Here is a 17,772-nt window from a genome sequence, read left to right as displayed (position 1 = left end):
TATTTCTATAAACTGCCATGGAGGGAGGCACCATACAAAACATGGAGTGCAGAGTTTGAGAGAGCGTATCCCCCCACACCTCTGCAACTCATGGGCGTTCAGTTTTATTTGGACTTGCTACACTCTACGTGGCTGGGGGTGAGAGGAAAAAAAACATGTAGTACTACAGAAAAGAACACTGTTCCAGTAATTAGGGCTGTAGCTTTGATCTCCAGAGATCAATTCCCTGCTCTGCCAGTGACTTCCCACATGACCTACAGTAAGTCACTTTGTCTGTGTTTCAGTTCCCCACCTGTAAAATGAGGATAATAACCTTTCCCCATCTCACAAAGGTATTATGAGGGTGAATTAAAGACCGTGAGGTGCTTAGACACTACAATAAAGGGGTCTATATATGTGTCTTAGATAGATATAGTAGAACATAGGCCTAGACGGTTCCATTACCTCCTTTCCCCTACCATCCTTGGAGCACTGTGCACTCCTAACACGTGTTGGGGCAGACCAGCATTTTTTCTCTCCTGTGTGCATAGACAGTAATTGTGCCTGCAGCACAATGAGACAAGGCCTGCATATCACAGCCTGCCCTAGGATGGCAGAATTTGTCCTACTAGCCTCAATTTATAGCATGCTAAGGAGATAGGCGCTGTAGCCCATATACTGGCTTGGAAGTTAGCATCAGGATTTTACCCTCTGGGTGAATTCCCGACCCCACTGAAGTCAGTGTGAGTTTTGCCATTGATATCAGTGGGGCTAGGATTTCTTCCTGAGACTACATTGACATTGGAGCTGGGAGATGAGATTCCCAGCTCTCATAGACACACCCATGCTCGCTCTGTTTGAGCTAGCAAAATAGCATACCCGAGCTGCTGTCTTTGCTGCCCCAGCTACACTGATATTTTTAGTATGCCACCTCGAACAGAGCTAGCACAGGTACATCTACACAAGGAATCACATCGCCCAGCTCAAATGTAGATGTAGCTATAGTGTGTGTGAAGTATTGTTCATATACTGCATTTAAACTGCTTTAACTGTACTTTAAGAATGTCATTTCTTTCAGAACCGTATAACTATTTTTATTTTGTACATTTAGGCCCTGAATTTTTTTAAATGGATTCAGCTCAGTCTCAGATTTTGAGGGTGTGGTTCATAGCACTTGAATGTATAATGCCTGATCACTGCTGCTCACTTTTGTAAAAGAATATGACAGTTAAGTTAAGCGTATTAAGACATTTAATAAATGCTTTTCTAAGTGTACATGTTTATTATAGCAATCTGTCAGTCAACATTTTCCTCACAAAACTCTGATTTCAGGGATAATGGCCCTAACTTATGTATCGACAGAGTGGAGGTGGGAGACAATCCTCCACTCACAGGTGGATGGATTGGAGGATCTTATAGGGCTTTTCCATCGCTATCGTCTATGATTCCTTAACATTCAGTTGCACCCTGAGCTGCACCAAGGTGTCCAAAAGATTGACAATTTATTTTTAAACTAAGTGTAAGAGAAATCCATTTGTCTCCTTTAATTTACATGTACCAACTAGAATAAAATGTAGCGCTCCAATAAGATACCTTTTTTAGATGCTTGCGTATCTTAAAAGAAGATTTAGTTATTTTAAAATATTCTTTGCCAAAACATTATTTCACAATATAGACTAATCATTTTTAATATTTTGAAAAAGGTAATTTGTAAAAGAATGGATAAAAATATGCTCTGGGGGAGGAAGTGATATGACTTGTTATATGTAACTTGTGACTTGTGATATGTAATAATAACAGCTTTTTGCCAAAAAAAAAAAAAAAGACTTGTTGGGACTCCAGAAGCTATCAAGACCAATTCCTACCTAGCCAGATAAGTCACACTGTTGAAAAATCAGGTGAGTCCTGGTATTCCTCTAATGCCCTTCCCATGATTACCCCTGAAAGGACAGATGAGCTCTCCCACAAGAATCCTAGTGCATCTCAGCACAAAGAATCATGGGATATGCCCTACATACACAAGGGTGAGTGCAAAAACAGAGAGAACACTGAAATACGAACATGGCTTTGCTGTGGGACTGGGCTAGGCTAACCCAGATGCTCTGGCCTAGATGCCAATCACCTGAGTTAGGTGCCCAGTGTAGATACAGTCTTAGTCTCAAAGTGCCAACTCTATTTCATGTATACCTGATAGAATTTATTTAACCCTTTCAGTATTTCATATGAAACACTTCAACTTCTGTACATATAGCTGAATGCAACATTCTAGGTTTTGCTTTGTCGCTATTCTATTTGCCTTTGCACTAGAGCTGAGGTTCAGTGAATTCCCTCAGGCAGTGGATGATTTAACAACTATTGAATTTTGAAATGCCAACAATCCCATCAGATATTCCATAGTCTGCACTGAAATGTTCAGGTGTGGAATGTGCCTATGTCATCACGGCACAAAACCAAAAAACAAACCAAAACAATAAACTTAAAACTCTAAGTGTGAAGTTTTGGCCCTAGTGAAGTCAACTGCAAATCTTCCAATGCATTCATTGGAGCCAGGATTTCACCACAGAGTCAGAATGAGCACTAATATGAAAACTCTGAATAATTCAAATTTTTCTGATCTGAATTATTTTTGTGGGGAGAGATATTTCTAACACAATGTACCACTGTGAATGTTATTAAAAACTGGAAATGTATCACCCACAGTCGTTACATATACAGTATTTTCAGTATTTCCATTTTTAAGTAGAGGCAATACAAAGGTACAACTGCAACTGTCAATTTTTTAATAGAATTCACTGTCAAATGTGTCTAAACTGTAACATGGTAATAGGAAAAGAGCAAAGAAATCAATGCACTTGCAGGAAATTATGTATTTACTAGGAAACTACTAATAATATGTTTTATACCAAAAGATACAGGGTTAAATCATAGCACTTAGCCACGGAACTGCAGTAGGGTAATGCAGGGCTACTCCAGGGGAGACAGTTTGCTTTAAAGGGAAGCTTCCCAGTTGTGCAGGGGAGGGCGTAATTTCTGAAATCTCTTTAAGGGGCACAGCACAGAGGGGTGAAGGCACGTCTCCACCTCTTCTGTGCCCCTCCACATCACCTTTTCATTGAGGTGCACCCAGGTGAAAGCAAGTAGGCACCATCTCTTCTTCTCCTCCAAGCACAGAGGCTGCAATTCTGAGCAGTGTTTCCACAGGTCAATGAAGGAAGGGATGAGAGACTCCTTACTTCATCGTGCCACCTGCAACCCCTCAAAAGTATGCAGCTGTGCAAGGACTAGCTGTAATCAAGCCCATAATTTTCCTTTCTTTCTGAAAGGTCTACAGAATTTATCCCCAAAATACAGTTTGCATCATTTTTGATACACTGCAAGATCCTGTCTCTAGTACTTTGATACTGTATTTACTGAGGCTGTTATAGTACTTGTTTGCACTAATTAGTACAGAATATATTGATATTATTTGGCAGATTATTTTTAAATATACAGGAAACATGTTCAATTAAAACTTTAAAAATATCTAACAGCAAATAATTATGGGCCATCTTAATTTCTCTGCTTTCATGAATGAAAGATAAAGGGATACAGCAACTGCCAGCCAGGTGCATGCAGAAAAGGGGAGGTCTGGTCTAGCACAGGTGCATTCTCCTTTTCTGAGTTTAAAAATAATGCTGTTTTTGGCTAATGCTGAAACTGCATCCCTTGTCTCAATCACGTTGGAATCTAATGAAACAGAAAGGCAACTCAGGGGAATTCATCTCAATCTCCTCCAGGTGGGAAATCAGATTCAGCCACCAGAGATTGTTAAGCAGGGTACACGAGTGTCACGCTTGGTGGAGAAGCTAGGAAGTTGTCAAACATACAGCTGTTAGTGCCCCTCTATTGGATGATTAATGGAGCAGCATTAACAGTGACCTTTGAAAGAGGAGGGGGAGTAATAAGGGTGTCAGGAAAATATATCTTAGGAAGAAAAAAAAAAAGAGTGCCATGAGAATCTTAAAATGGGCTCTGCCCACACTGGGATGACCTGGCAGAGTCCTCCCCTGTGAGAAAAGAATTTTAAAAATACATTTAGGAAGACATTGTTAATATATTTACACATGTATCTTGTCAAGAAATCTTTCTATGTATGATTGAAAAGCATATAATATTGCTCGATGGGGTTATTTATTTTGTTTGCAATCCAGTGCAGAACTTTTACCCTTCAGTTATTCTTCCTTTTATTTCACCTAAAGAGGACGTTAAGAATTTGAAAGGACAAAGAAGCGTCATAGTTCCTCACTTGCTAGAATGCAATTAAACAATATAAAGTATTATAACATTACCTTAGTAGGTTGAAGTTCCTGTAAATCTCATTTATTCCCATCTCATTTGTTCATAAGCCTAAATATGGGCCTTAACCCCCAGACCCCAGATACAAATTTTATACATTGCACAATGAAAAAGGGAGCCTGCATCATTCTTTTCACTGCTACAGTGAAACAAAGGGCTCTTTCATTCAAACAGCAGCAGATATACAGGGTCAACATTATATACACTGGATATAAAGTATCGTTCCTCAGGTCTTTTTCCCCCCTGGTATTCCTCATCAGAAGTCTGACTGGAGGGTAAACAGTTAAATTCTTATATGGTGATGATTAGCAAAGAATAAACAGAGCAAGTACTAAAGCTGGCTTTGCACCTACTGAATGCTGCAAGTGTCTGTACTCATTTGATATGCATCTAGCAAAGCTTGGATGTTCCCAGAAGGCCACTCCATGAACATTGAGAGAGCAGCGTCTGCTAGTGGTGCCTGTGAGTCACAAAGAACAGAGAAAATATTTATAGAACTGAGAACAGTCAGAGTGAACGAAGCCTATGTAGGATACATTCTATATTATTTTAAAACACACACAGAAACAATCTTATGCAAATGAGCATCAGCAGCATTCAAAGTGCAATACATTTTTCTGTAACAGATTTGTTGTGTCAGATAATTGGCATTTAGGAGTTTTTAATTATGAAAAGGCTTTATGCTCTGCTTGATTTTCTGCAAACTGCCTGATACATCCTGTCAATTATTACTCTTATATATATATTTTACTGTGGTATCTGGGCAACGGTTAGATGTGTTTAAACTCTGGTCGAAGGGCAGTTTTAACAAAAAAGAAAACAGATTTTTTTTCTCTATTGTCAGCATGTAAATTTTATGTAATACCATACCCGTGGCATTGAGAGGACATCGATTGAATGCCATGTCACCAGCTGGGGTCCTTTTCCACACCATTGACATCAAATAATCTTCAGGACATATTTCATAAGGTGCTATGATTTAAAAATGAGAATTTGAATATAGGTTTTTTGTAAAATGTATACATCATGTATCAGAAAAAATGCATTTCCAGCCTTAATCCCATACTCTCTGAGAAATGTAGCCTCTAATCTTTAGGGGTTCATTTTAACATCCTTTAGCAATAAATATAAGATCTCCTTTGATTTTTGGCCCTGCTGGGCTTTCATTTCACAATCTGTTGCATTTCCTCTCTTTCTCCTACATACATATGTATGCAACGTTATCGCTTTAAAAAATGTACCACATTGTACCAGTTTCTATTTAAAACATTTAGTCTCTGTTGTAAATCGGTGTTGCTTAAAGACATGAACAATGCAGAAAACTGAAGTTTTTTTTAAAAAAAACTTTAGTTGCACCATAGCAATTATTTTAAAGCCATGGCTGAGACATTAAATGTGATAAGCATGTCAATTGTGAAGCAGATATTCTAGAAATAAGAGAGTAGGTCACTACTTCTTTGGAAATGGCTTTCATCACAATTGTGTTGTTAGCGAGTGAGGCCAATAATGTGAAGCAGAGTGGTTATAATCCAAAACGACCTTTTACTGATGATCACAAAAAAGTTTTTAAAAGGAAAGGAAATTATTTTCACATTCCCATGGAAACAGACTGCTACTAGCAAATAAGGACAAGGTAAAATAAAACGACATTGGTAGCATTTTCACATAATCAAGACTTCTAGATTCTATTTGTTGCTCAATATTTTTCTTGTAGTTTCACAGTTTGTATTTTTTGAATTTATTAACTCCAAAAAATCCCCATCTTAAGAGATATGGCTAACCAACTGAAGTGATGCAAAACACTAGCGGCTTCAATTATTCAAAGAGTAGCAGGGGGAAAATTGAGAATATTTTCTTTCTCTTATTATCTGTATTAGAGTAGAAACTATGACCCATTGTACCAGAGGTAGTCCTTTCCTCAAAGCACTTGCTAGACAAGATAAAGGATGAGAGAAATGAAATATTATTATTTCCATATTCCAGATAGGAAAGTGAGGAACAAAGGGCTAAAAGGACTTACCATGATTATATTGGAAAACTGCGGCTGAGGCAGGAATTGAACCCCAGTATCTCGAGTTCAATTCCAATTCCTTGTCCATAAGATGGCCCTTTCCCCTTTTCCTGTATTTCTACTTACAAAACTATGAGGTGCATAGAGGAACAGTGCAGATTTTTGCATTAAGTAGTGAACTCTGTCTCTGTGGATGACAAAGAGCTCCTTGCAGATGGCTCGGTGATATTAATATGAATCACAGTTATTCAGAAAATTGCTTGCTAAATTTGCTTCAGCATCAGCACTCCTGAATCGTAAGTCAAGAAAGTTGATGATGTTAGAGAAGTAAGAATATCCCTTAATGGCAAAACCCTAAGAAAGTGAGCTATTTCACTTATCCAGAATGCTAATTTGCTTCAGCTAAGGAAGTCTAAAAGTGAACTCATGAGGCCAATGTTCTAATGGGGGAAAGCACAGGATGCATGATAAATGGGGAACATCTGGTGACATAAGCATGTCCAAATTACTGTCATACTTTGACCTTGTAAAAAAAAAGCAAGTTAAGTAATGGTCTTTGGACTCTGAAGACTGACACAGCCTACCCAGGTGCTGACTTACAACTGACTTTCTTTTTCTTAGGGGTCCTCCCCCTTTCTATTATCCACATAATGTCTACTTTGGTTTTACAAGACTGCTCAATTCTGTTTTACCCTAATTCAGTCTCCATCCAAAACTCAAACAAAAATATTTTATAGAATCACAGTGAAATGTTGCTTGGAGGCTTTGGGGGCAGAAATTCTCTCTCTATCTGTAGTTTAAATATGGTAAATTTGAGATAGTTAAAAATAAATTTTTGTGAGCCTTTTGGGCTTAAAAATATTAGTTCCCATTGACAAGCAATAACAGTTATATTTTTTAGGATATTTTTATGTATAGAAAAGTTTTCATGGCATACCACTGAATCCTGCATCTCCAGGGTCTTTGATTGATGGACATTTTGTGGGAAATTCCCATATCTGGGAGTGAAATAGTGAATATTTCTCTAGAAGGCTAATATTTTAAAAAGTGGCTGTTTGACATTGTTCAAGAGCTTAGAAAGTTATTACATAGTTCTGCAATTTATCACATGGCTGTAAAATTTATCACATGAATTAATATCACCTATGTGTAGGTGATATGTAATAAATTACAGGGTCATGTGAAAAATTATACCATCCTTTGATAAATGAATTGATCATACATGTTGGACCACTTTATATGCCCTATGTTTACTAATCTATCACCCCAGGAATTATTTTCACATTCCAAACTCCTTCTTCTTCCAAATGTAGAATTCTATACGTGTGTGGGGAAATGCAATTTATACATTTTATTTTAGAGTTGAAGGTAGAAAAATGTGTGGAGACCTTTCAACTAATTGGAAGTGTGCCAGTGTACTGCATTTCAAGTAGGAAGTAAAACTGACTGAGAAAAGTATTGACCTATTTTGGTTCTATTTGCAGTGGCTAAATTACTTGAGTGTGTATATATATATTTTACAGAATTCAAACCCTCTGTGGTGATAGGAGAGCCTCAGCTGCAGGTTGGGGGAGCACAGAGCAACTCAGGAATAGGGCTGGACAGATAGCTTTGTGCTATCTTGTTTCTCCAGTGTAAATCAGAGAAGTCTGAGCGCTAGTTAATTGACACTGTTGCAGTAGCTGTGGATCACCAGGATGTTGGTTAGTAAGCCACTTGAGCTTATTTGGAAATGGGGATGTCACAAAGGTCTTTTTGCAGTCCTCTGTTAACTTCTGTTTCAGATAATAACCTTCAAATTCTATGCACTTTCTCCTCTCTGCCTATGATTGCTGATGATACAGCATTGTATTACAATGTGCCATTTGGCCCCAAGATATAAACTTCTTAGAATCACAATTTAATAGATTGGAGATATGTTTTTTTCTTTAATGAGTTGATTTAAAATTAAATTAAAACCAAAGCTATGGATTTTCGTTCACCTCCCAGTCTACAGGAACTGAGTACCTCATTAATGATTAAATCAATGAGTAATGACATTAAGCCGTTTAAATATCTTTGAATCTGGATACCTCCTGCTCTTACTTCTAGTTTATCAAACATGGATTAGATATAGATATTTACCACACTGAAGAGTGCAGTAGCAAATGAAGCAGAATATTCCCTTCATGGTGCAACCAAAATGGGGTGTAGTGTATAGAATAGTTTATCATGTGCATGTATGTAGTTTGGCATTGGATGGTTTGTGATCACTTTATTCACTTTTGTAATGCTCGCTAATCTTTCCACTGGGGTTTCTATGAACTTTTCAGACTGTGCGTAACATAAAGTGAGCAAGGGGCCAAAAGGGACTAACCCAGAGCAGCTATTTGGAGGAGTTCTGACTGAGTCCAGGAGTTGAAGACCACAGTGGCCCACTGTGTAGACTTCTGGGTTATATGTGGGATTGCTTTTCTATTATTCTATTTGTGTGTGTTATATGTTACTGTTATATTAATTTTAAAATATTTTCAGTGTGGCCAATTGATAGAACATCTTGTCTCGTTTATTGGTATAAATTAATTGGAAACTGTGTTGTGTATCCAGAAATGGTAACTATCTCTTCCTAACTAAGGCTTAAACACCGGATTAGAACAAGGATACCATTGTCATGGTAGCAAATTTGGCAAGCCAGCTGTATTGCTCATTATGCCTTTCTCTCAGTCTGTTCCATTACAGGCCAAATCTTGGTTCCTGCACATAATCTCAATAAGTAGGCGGGGCACAAATGGAAATCTATGGAGATGAATGGGGAAAAATCCTGCCCCCTTTAGGCCACTCAGGGGCTGTTGCTTTCTTTCCCCCAAGCTCTGAGGATGTTCAGCAGGTGGATATGCATAGCTGTCCCTACCCACAAAATATTTCTTGGTCTTTCTGCAGATGGTGCCTTGTGAAACACAGCTCTGTGACATGCAAGTGCTGCAGTCTTCCAAAAACCGGCCACATTTCTGTGTGGCAGTTCAGCCGCTTATTGGTACTGTTCTTTAAGACAGAGTGGGGTCTACGGCATTTGGACAAATTGCCTGATGCCCAATAGGACTTAAGGGAAGGCAACTGACCCTTATAACGGGGGAGACAGTTGGAGATGCCTGCAGACACTGAAGGAAGTAAGGAGGTACCTGCAGGTCCCTGACTCAACAGTGGAAAGGCACCAGCTGGTAAGGCCTCTGAAGATGGCCTAACTCCAGGCATGAGATGCTGGCCGAGCAGCAAGACAGACCCTTAGGTTGGAGGGACTGTGCCCAGCTTGGGATGGAGGTGAAAGAAATTAACTAATGAACTCTTAAAGAGAGATAGACCCTCGGGGAAGAGAAGCTGGATCCCGCTTAGACTGGGATGAGGATTTTGTAAGTTTGAGTTTTCATTTGAAAGACTTTGTGCAGGACTTAATAAAATCAACCCAGAAGGGAGACTATGTTGAATATCTGTCCAGTGTGGGTTTTTTAAGCGAGCCTGAGTTAAGGAGGAAGTGAGGCAGGCAAGTGAGCTGTATTAGCCTACAGGGGGTGCCACAGGACAAGCCTGACTTTTGACAGACACCTATGGAGAGGGCAGAGGCAAGAAACAGTATTTGCATTCCTATTAATTTTATGCAACTAAAACTGATTTGCTTACAGTGAAAACGAATAATGGGAGGCAGGCTTTGGAGACTACCACCCCCAACAACTGTAATACTTTTGTTTTTTTGGCATTCAAACTGACACCTGCATTGTTTGATCTTAGATAACTTTTAATCCTCTATTTTCCTATGTCCTTCATTATAAAATTAACTGAAATGGTAACGGATCAGTGTCAGTTGCATTCAGACAGTCCCAAGCATTACCTTGTAATACTGTTCTGAAGAGTATTGGAGTAAGAATCTATTTCTGTTATCCCCTGAGATGGGAGTATCATGGGCTGGCCCAGTGAGCAAAATATAAATTGAAAAAGTGTTATGCAAGTGAGGCTACCAATTGAATATATTAAAAGAAAAAATATCATTGGCTCTCTCTTAATATAGAATGCTACAGAAGTATATGAATGATTCTCTACAAATTTTATAGCATTCAGAATTCATAACTTTAATTCACAATTGAAACAAAATAGTGAAAATCATTCACGTACTTCTATAGCATTCAGAACACAACTCCATGCCTGAAAAAGCACAATCTATGAACGTACATATTCTGTAGGCTTGCTCCTACTTACCCTCCAGACCTTTATTGAGTTCAGGATGAATTTGCAAATTAATACCTTCAAGTTTCTTTGCAGTTTTCCCTTTTGTGAGATGAATTATTCAAAATTTAATTAAAATGAGAAAAAATATTGTGTTCAGAAAATTTGCACTACTAGTAAACCCAGTCAAAAATGGTTTTTTTTAAGCTGGATTTTTGGAAAGCAATACCTTTTGTGCTCAATTCCCTACTGGCACAAATGCATTGGAATTCTACTCCTGTATGCCACCAATGTGTTTAGCTCTTGGTGTTCAAAGTGTTTTGTGAAATCAAAGTTGGAGATAACACTGGTAAGTACTATAAGAAGTGATTCAGCTATGTCTTCTTAGGCAAAGCAAGGGAACACCAAAGCTTTCCAAAGTAATGATACGAAAGCAAAATACATAATTGCTAGGACAGGCTAGAAAACAAGAATTCTGTTTCATGAATAATTTCAATGTTTTGAAAATGTTTTAATTCTAATGCAAAACGAAATGGAGACATTCCAAATTTTTTCACAAAAAAACAAAACAAAACACTCCCCTCACAGAATTGCCAACAGCCCAGTGTTTGGGTCACTCATTTGGCTGTGGGAGACACAGGGAGATAACTAAGGGAGGATATGAGAGAGGTCTATAAAATCATTAGAGTAAAGTAAACAGAAAGTATTTACCCTATCACATAACATAAGAATGAGGGGTCATCCAATGAAATTAATAGAAAGCAGGTATAATACTAATGTAAGACAGTACTTCTTCACAAAAGAGTCAACCTGTGGAACTCTTTGTTAGGGGATGTTTTGAAGGTCAAAATTATAACTGGGTTCAGAAAAGAATTAGATAAGTTCATAGAGGATAGGTCCATCAAAGACTATTAACCAAGATGTTCAGAGACACAGCCCCATACTCTGGGTATCCCTCAATATCTGACTGTCAAAAGCTGAGATTGGATGCCAGAGGATAATTGCCCTGTTAAGTTCATTGCCTCTGAAGCATCTTGTATTGATGGAAGGCAGGATACTTGGCTAGATGAACCATTGGTCTGACCCAGTATGGCCATTCTTATGTTCCCTCCTCTAAATCAGACAGAGCCTGAACTACAAGGCTATCGCTTTTCTGGAGAGGGTGCATCTCTCTTTTTGACTAGAAATTCCATCCTGGACCTGAGAAATTTTCCCAACAGAATTTTTGTCAAAACAATTACGTTTAATAGAAAAAAACATTTAATCCCTTTGTTGATCATTAAAGTCAAGAATTAGAACCTAAACTTGCCTATTGATATCTTTAACCATTTTATCCTCCTGATCATAGTGACAATAGTGAAAATTGGTTCAGTATTATTTTATTAATAGTATTATAGTAGCACCTAAAGGCCCAAGTCAAAATTGGGGCCCCATTATACTAGGTGCTCTACACACACAGAGAGTAATTTCATGCTCCAAAACTTTACAATCTAAGTAGGCAAAACAGACAAAAAATGGGAAGGGAAAAAAGGAGTACAGAGAGGTGAAGTGACTTGCCCAAGGTCACACAATAGATCGGTGGCAGAGCTTGGACTAGACTCCAAGTCTCCAGAATCTTGGTCCAGTGTCCTATCCCCCTAGCAAAACTAACAAAGTAAATTTATCACAAATCTTGTGAAAAGGATGATATAGTTGGAGATAATTTATCAGGTTTCCACATTTAAAGATGAAAACCGGAAAGCATTGGCATCAAATAAGTAACGATATTAAAGTCTTTTCCCTTTTCTCATATTCTGTCAGAAACAGCTGATATCTCCTCTTTGCTGGACGGATAGGGATAGATATCTCCAGAATTGCCCTGTTCTGTATTTTCCCCCTAAGCTCTGGTACTGGGCACTGTCAGAGACAGAGCATTGGGCTAGGTGGCTCATTGGTTTGACCAAGTATGACAGTTGTTATGTTCTTATCTTTCATGTGAGAGCATTAGCTAGTCTTTAGCAGAAGCGCTTGTGTTCTGTCATCTTTAGGTTAATGCAGAAGATAATTTGTCTTCCCTTCCATTAATTATCAAGTCAAAGCAATTCCTATATTATGCTTTTCCTTACTCAGAAGAGTCACTTGTTAGTGAATTTGATGGATTTGTTTTGAGTAAAATTGGAGTGAAGAATAAACATAAAAATGCAATGGAAAAAAAACCATTTTAGGAGCTTCCAGTAACTTTTAAAAAAATCCTAACACTGACTGAACAGAAGATAGCACCAAAAATATTGCAAGAAAAGGGCATTATATTTTTCAAAGAAAATGTATAGAGGCTTCATTGTTTATAAAGATTATTTGAAAATGGGCTCCAGTGGTTTGTAAGATACTTTGTCCTCAGCTAACTAAAGACTCACTTCTGAAATGTGTTAACAAAAATCTGAAATATTAGATTACTCTTCTATGCTTGATGTGGGGGAAAGGGATGTTGGTTGGCCTGGGAGATGAGATAGCCCTATAAGCCTGGCCAGCATGGTGGAGAGGTGTTCTCTTTCCCATGGCATGTCATGCGTATGTGGATGGGAATGGGTTTGGGTAATAGTGAGGGCTTTATTCTAGACTCTCACTCCCATTCGTCATGGTTGGCTCATTTGAATGGCCTTTCCCTCCCAATTAACCCAATCACGTCTCTGCAAGTCTTCATAAAGCTCCTTCTGGGAATGGCCTGCCACTTTACTGGTGCCCAGCTGACCCTCCCACTCTTCCCTTTTATTCAGGTGTGAGATTGTTGCTGTGTGTCTTTCATTACATTTTCCAGCAGACTTAAGTACTTGGCCAATAATCTAGTGGGGACCTGAAAAATTTCCTCCCACTGAAAAACTGGTAATAGCAGCATAAGATGTTTGCCTTCCTCTTCTCACCCAAAAGAAGTACGGAAAGCTATGTATTATAGTTGTTTAAATGATGTCACTGATTTTGGCAGGCTGTCCAGTGACGGATGGTATTTTAACAGAGGCCAGTTTGGGAGGATAACCAGGCACGGGGCTGGAAGGTATTGACTACAACAGCTGTAATTTGTTGGATGAAGGAAGGACTTCCACCTCTCACACTGATTGAGGCACCTGTTGTCTGTATCCTCAGACTTCACATGAGGAAAGAGTGCCAGAAGATTTGACTGGTGACCAATGGTTTGCATGAAGAGTAGGTTCTAAGGGTTGCATTCCCTTTGATGGTTTGGATCTTCAGAATCTCTGTGTAGGACTCCACTGGGCCAAATAGTGCTAAGGTGGTTTGGGAAGGTTTTTTTTTTTTTTGCTGACCTTCCACATATCTACATTGTGCTAACCAGTTAATCAAATTTGTGTCTTATTGCCGGATGTGTCCAAGCCAACAAATGAAAACCCAGTGCACAGAAATCATATAAACATTAGCAATGTTCTTTATAAATATATATTTGATTAGAGTTGTTGTTTTTGCTATATCCAGACCAACACGGCTACCCCTCTGGAACTTTTCACTATTTGATTAGAGCTGCTCTGGATTTTACCTCCTGTGAATTGCAGGGTTTCTTTAACTCCAGGAGAGGTCAGCTTAACCATTTACAACCTATCTATAACATTCTCCATAGCACTGTGTCAATCATAATATGGAAAGAGAGAGAGGTAAATAAATAGTACTAAATCCTGAGAGTTGCTGAGCTATAAATAGAATAAAGAAATGGAGCTACTAGACATATGGAATGCTGCATACATTCAGTCTCCAGTGAAGGAGTATCTCATGTCACTCAACTGCCACACTAGATGCCCAGCCAATTGAAGAACATCAGTGACAGGCTGCATAGAGAGTTTCGTATAGTGCTCAGATATAAGAATAAGGTTTATGATTCAGAGCTTACACAATAAACTTTCAGTCAAGACTTTTCATTTGTGTGGGCCAAATTCTCCTCTCATTTACACCACTGTGAATTAGGAGTAAGTCTACGGAAGGTAAATCCAAATTCTTAGCTTGTGTAAATTGGTTAAAATTATATACAAAGCGGAGGATCTGGCTGTTACAATGGTGTAAAACTAAAGTCAGTAACAGAAGAATCATGTCTTTTGTGTCTGTCGGACACTTGATGATCCCCTATCATAAAAAGAGAAATGAATGAGACACAAACATTTTTAGTGCTGCTTTTCTGAACAATGTTTCCAGGCTATGAAAGAAACAGTAATTCAAGAAAACTGCTAAATTAGGATGATGTCGCTTGGTGATTTTGGCAACTTTCTTTAATTTATATTTCAAAATGTCTGAAAAGAAAAAGGGCCAGGTAAGTATCGAATCATTCTCATAGTGAACCCTTAACTTTTGTTTTATTTTTGTGAATTGCTGTTTTGTGTGTGTGTGTGTTCAGTAATCCAGTAATTTGGTTAAATTACTCAGTATTTTTGCTTAAATCTTAGCTATACCGGGAGGTGAACAGTAACTCTGCCTTGAAACAGTTAAATCAAATTATCATTAGACTTCTATAAATGTGTGTATAATCTCCTGCATAATTATTATCATTTAATAAAAGTTTTATGTTTTGACGACTCCTGTTAGCATCCTGATTGTGAACTGGTATGAATCAAGCCAGTAAACAAATGTAGAGAACAGCACATAATACTCTGAGTGCATTTGACTTGTAAATACATTTGTAAAATATTTTATTAACAGCAGGTGGCAACCTTTGAAAATTGGATTGTAGCAGTATGGTTTTACCTCTAACTCCACAAATGCAAATGATTTAAAGAACTTTTAGTAGGTCAAAGCTGGTTTATCTGAATGTCTGCTTATCCAGAAGATTCACATTAATCCTGTTTTAGTGTGCTGTGCAGCACTAATATGGAAAAATTATATTTTGAATCAAAATTGTATTTCTTTATAATTTCTCTATAAATAGTTATTTTGTATTGCTTTTCAAGTAATATAGATTATATTAAAACAATACACCAAAGAAAACATTGGTATGTAGTTAATTACTCTAAAATATTACAAATTTGTATCTACAATTACTCCTTTGCTGATCTTGGAACATATTGTTCGAGCTCATTGTTTTATCTTAATATTTTGAGTTCTGTTCTTGAGGATGGGATTGGTGTAAGGAGACATGATTTTGCTGCTTATGAATATGTGGGTTTGAGAACACAGGTTTCAAACTTGATAAGCTCCCAACTCCTGACATGCAGCGTCCTACCACTCAAGTCCTGTCTTTCCAGAGCAGAGAATGCAATTATTGAAATGCAAAGTGGAATTCTTCAGGTGTTGGAGAGTCTGCTAGACTCACTTTGTCATTACCCTGTTCAGAATTTAGAAAACAAAACTTCCAGCATGAAGGACTAGCACATAAAATCACTAGACACCTAGCCAGTGTTTGTTATCTTATATTTGACTAAAAATGATTATTCTGCTTCTGGTCAATGCCTCCACACAGATCAATAAAGAAAAATAAATTTGTATTCACTAACTGTTTTGCCTAGTCATCACTTTAGTAGTAGCTCAAATTTGTTCTTAAGTTTCACCCAGAAAGACCTAAATCTGTGGGCAGGACAACACAAAATGTGCTGCAAAGAAATGTGTTTATATATGTATAACGAAACTGGAAAGATGTACGCATGCTTTTTTCATTTTAACCACCTTCCTTTTATAATATGTTGCTCACATACAGTATTCATTCATTCTATACATTACAGTAGGTTCCTTCTTTTCCCTCTTATCTTCACTCTATTTGGATGCCCCAAGATGCACGACACAGAAGTCTTTTGTATGGAGGATAAAAGCAGGAGGCTAAATCCATGAATTACAAAATAAACAAACAAGACCTAATTTTCTCAGAAGCTGCAGAGCCAGGGATGTGTTATATAACAAATTATCCCCCCAAGATAATGCTGTTGCACCTATGTAATGACATTTTTTTCTGAGAACTTCAATTTTTTTCATTATGATTTTACTTAAAAAATGCTTCATTCATGTCCACAGTCATTGACAGAAATAGCAATTACTATTTCAAGGGCATGGTAGGGCCATTTATGAACATTGATCCTACCTCAAATGTACCATATTAAAGTGATTTCTGTCAGTTAGAAACCATACTGAATTACATACAACAATGGTATTGATATTTGCTTCTTACCAGGGCACCTCTGTTCACTGCATCGTCTGATCTCTTCACCAGTTCCTTCACACTGTTGCCCAGTCACAGCTGCACCTTGACAAATCCTTATTCGCCTTTCCCAGCCACCATCACATGACTTGGAGCATCCACTCCAGTGACCCCACTGGTTCCACTGACCATTAGCTGATTGGAGGAATGTCATTATTGGAATTGTGATCAACTGCATTGTAAGAAACTAGTCAGGACAGAATTTTCAAACTTGTTCACTAAAGATAAGCCCTAACATTATTCATGCACATAAATAAAAATGAAGTCCGTGTCAGTTGTAGATGTTTGGTGCCTCTGAAAATCAGGCTTCTTTTATTTGTTCCTAACTAAGGATTGCAGTACTCCTTGGCAAAATTAGGCCTGAGAGCATCACAACTCAAGTTTAAAAAAAAGAATCACTGCACTTTTGCTTTGAGTTAAGCTACTGCTCTGAAGCCTGAACATAATGTCGTTGCGTTCATATTTTTTACTTTCTCTGTACTTACTGTATTTTGTTATTGTGTACGTATGTATGCAATAAAAGGCACAATAAAATATGCTTTAAAAAAATCACCCATATGCTATTTAGAGGCCAGATTTTACACGCCTTGGCAGTGTAAACAGGCCTCAAACTTAGTGTAAGTCTAATTTACTAACACTTTTAAGGTCTGCTTGCACTGCCAGATTTGAGTGAAAGTGAGAATTAGTCCTTTCATGTACAATTTCTTCTAGGTTCTTGAGATGCACTATTTTATAGTACTCAACGTTTTATTTCTAAACCTAATTGTTTTTAAAGAAATGCTTATAACCCAAACATGTAGGAAGGCCACACTTTCAGAGCCCAGTCTTTTCAGCTTTACTCACATGGTCCCATTGTTGTCAATAAGCTTATTGTGTAAGGACGAAGGCTGCAATTTTGCAACTGAATCCATGAGGAGGACCTCTGTGCCCCTTGTGGAGCTGGAGTGCTGTCTATGAGATCCACACAGGCACAGGATCTACCCAGTTGTAGGATCAGACCCTAAGTGATGCAGGCCAGTAGCAGGATTGGGCTCTTAGATATCTTTTACATCACAAATTAGTGACATGAATGTTGCACTGACTAGAGTTTTTCCAC

At 38.0% G+C, this 17,772-nt stretch overlaps 1 protein-coding gene across 1 annotated transcript in view; it reads right to left on the bottom strand.

The window, feature by feature from the left end:
* ADGRB3 (adhesion G protein-coupled receptor B3) overlaps window positions 1-17,772 on the bottom strand; it is a 567,040-nt gene that overhangs the window by 297,512 nt on the left and 251,756 nt on the right. Inside the window, exons 6-8 of the mRNA XM_067562529.1 lie at window positions 16,647-16,811; window positions 5,185-5,286; window positions 4,668-4,774 (exon numbers count right to left, since the gene is read on the bottom strand). Of these exons, the coding sequence (XP_067418630.1) occupies window positions 4,668-4,774; window positions 5,185-5,286; window positions 16,647-16,811 (374 nt within the window). The remainder of the gene's footprint in view (window positions 1-4,667; window positions 4,775-5,184; window positions 5,287-16,646; window positions 16,812-17,772) is intronic.

This window comes from Emydura macquarii, unplaced genomic scaffold (assembly GCF_026122565.2).
Source record: "Emydura macquarii macquarii isolate MOO-44397 ecotype Brisbane River unplaced genomic scaffold, CSIRO-AGI_Emac_v2 contig_2437, whole genome shotgun sequence".
Taxonomy (NCBI): domain Eukaryota; kingdom Metazoa; phylum Chordata; order Testudines; family Chelidae; genus Emydura; species Emydura macquarii.
Note: the sequence above shows the minus strand (reverse complement) of the source record. Positions and strands in the feature narration are given on the sequence as shown.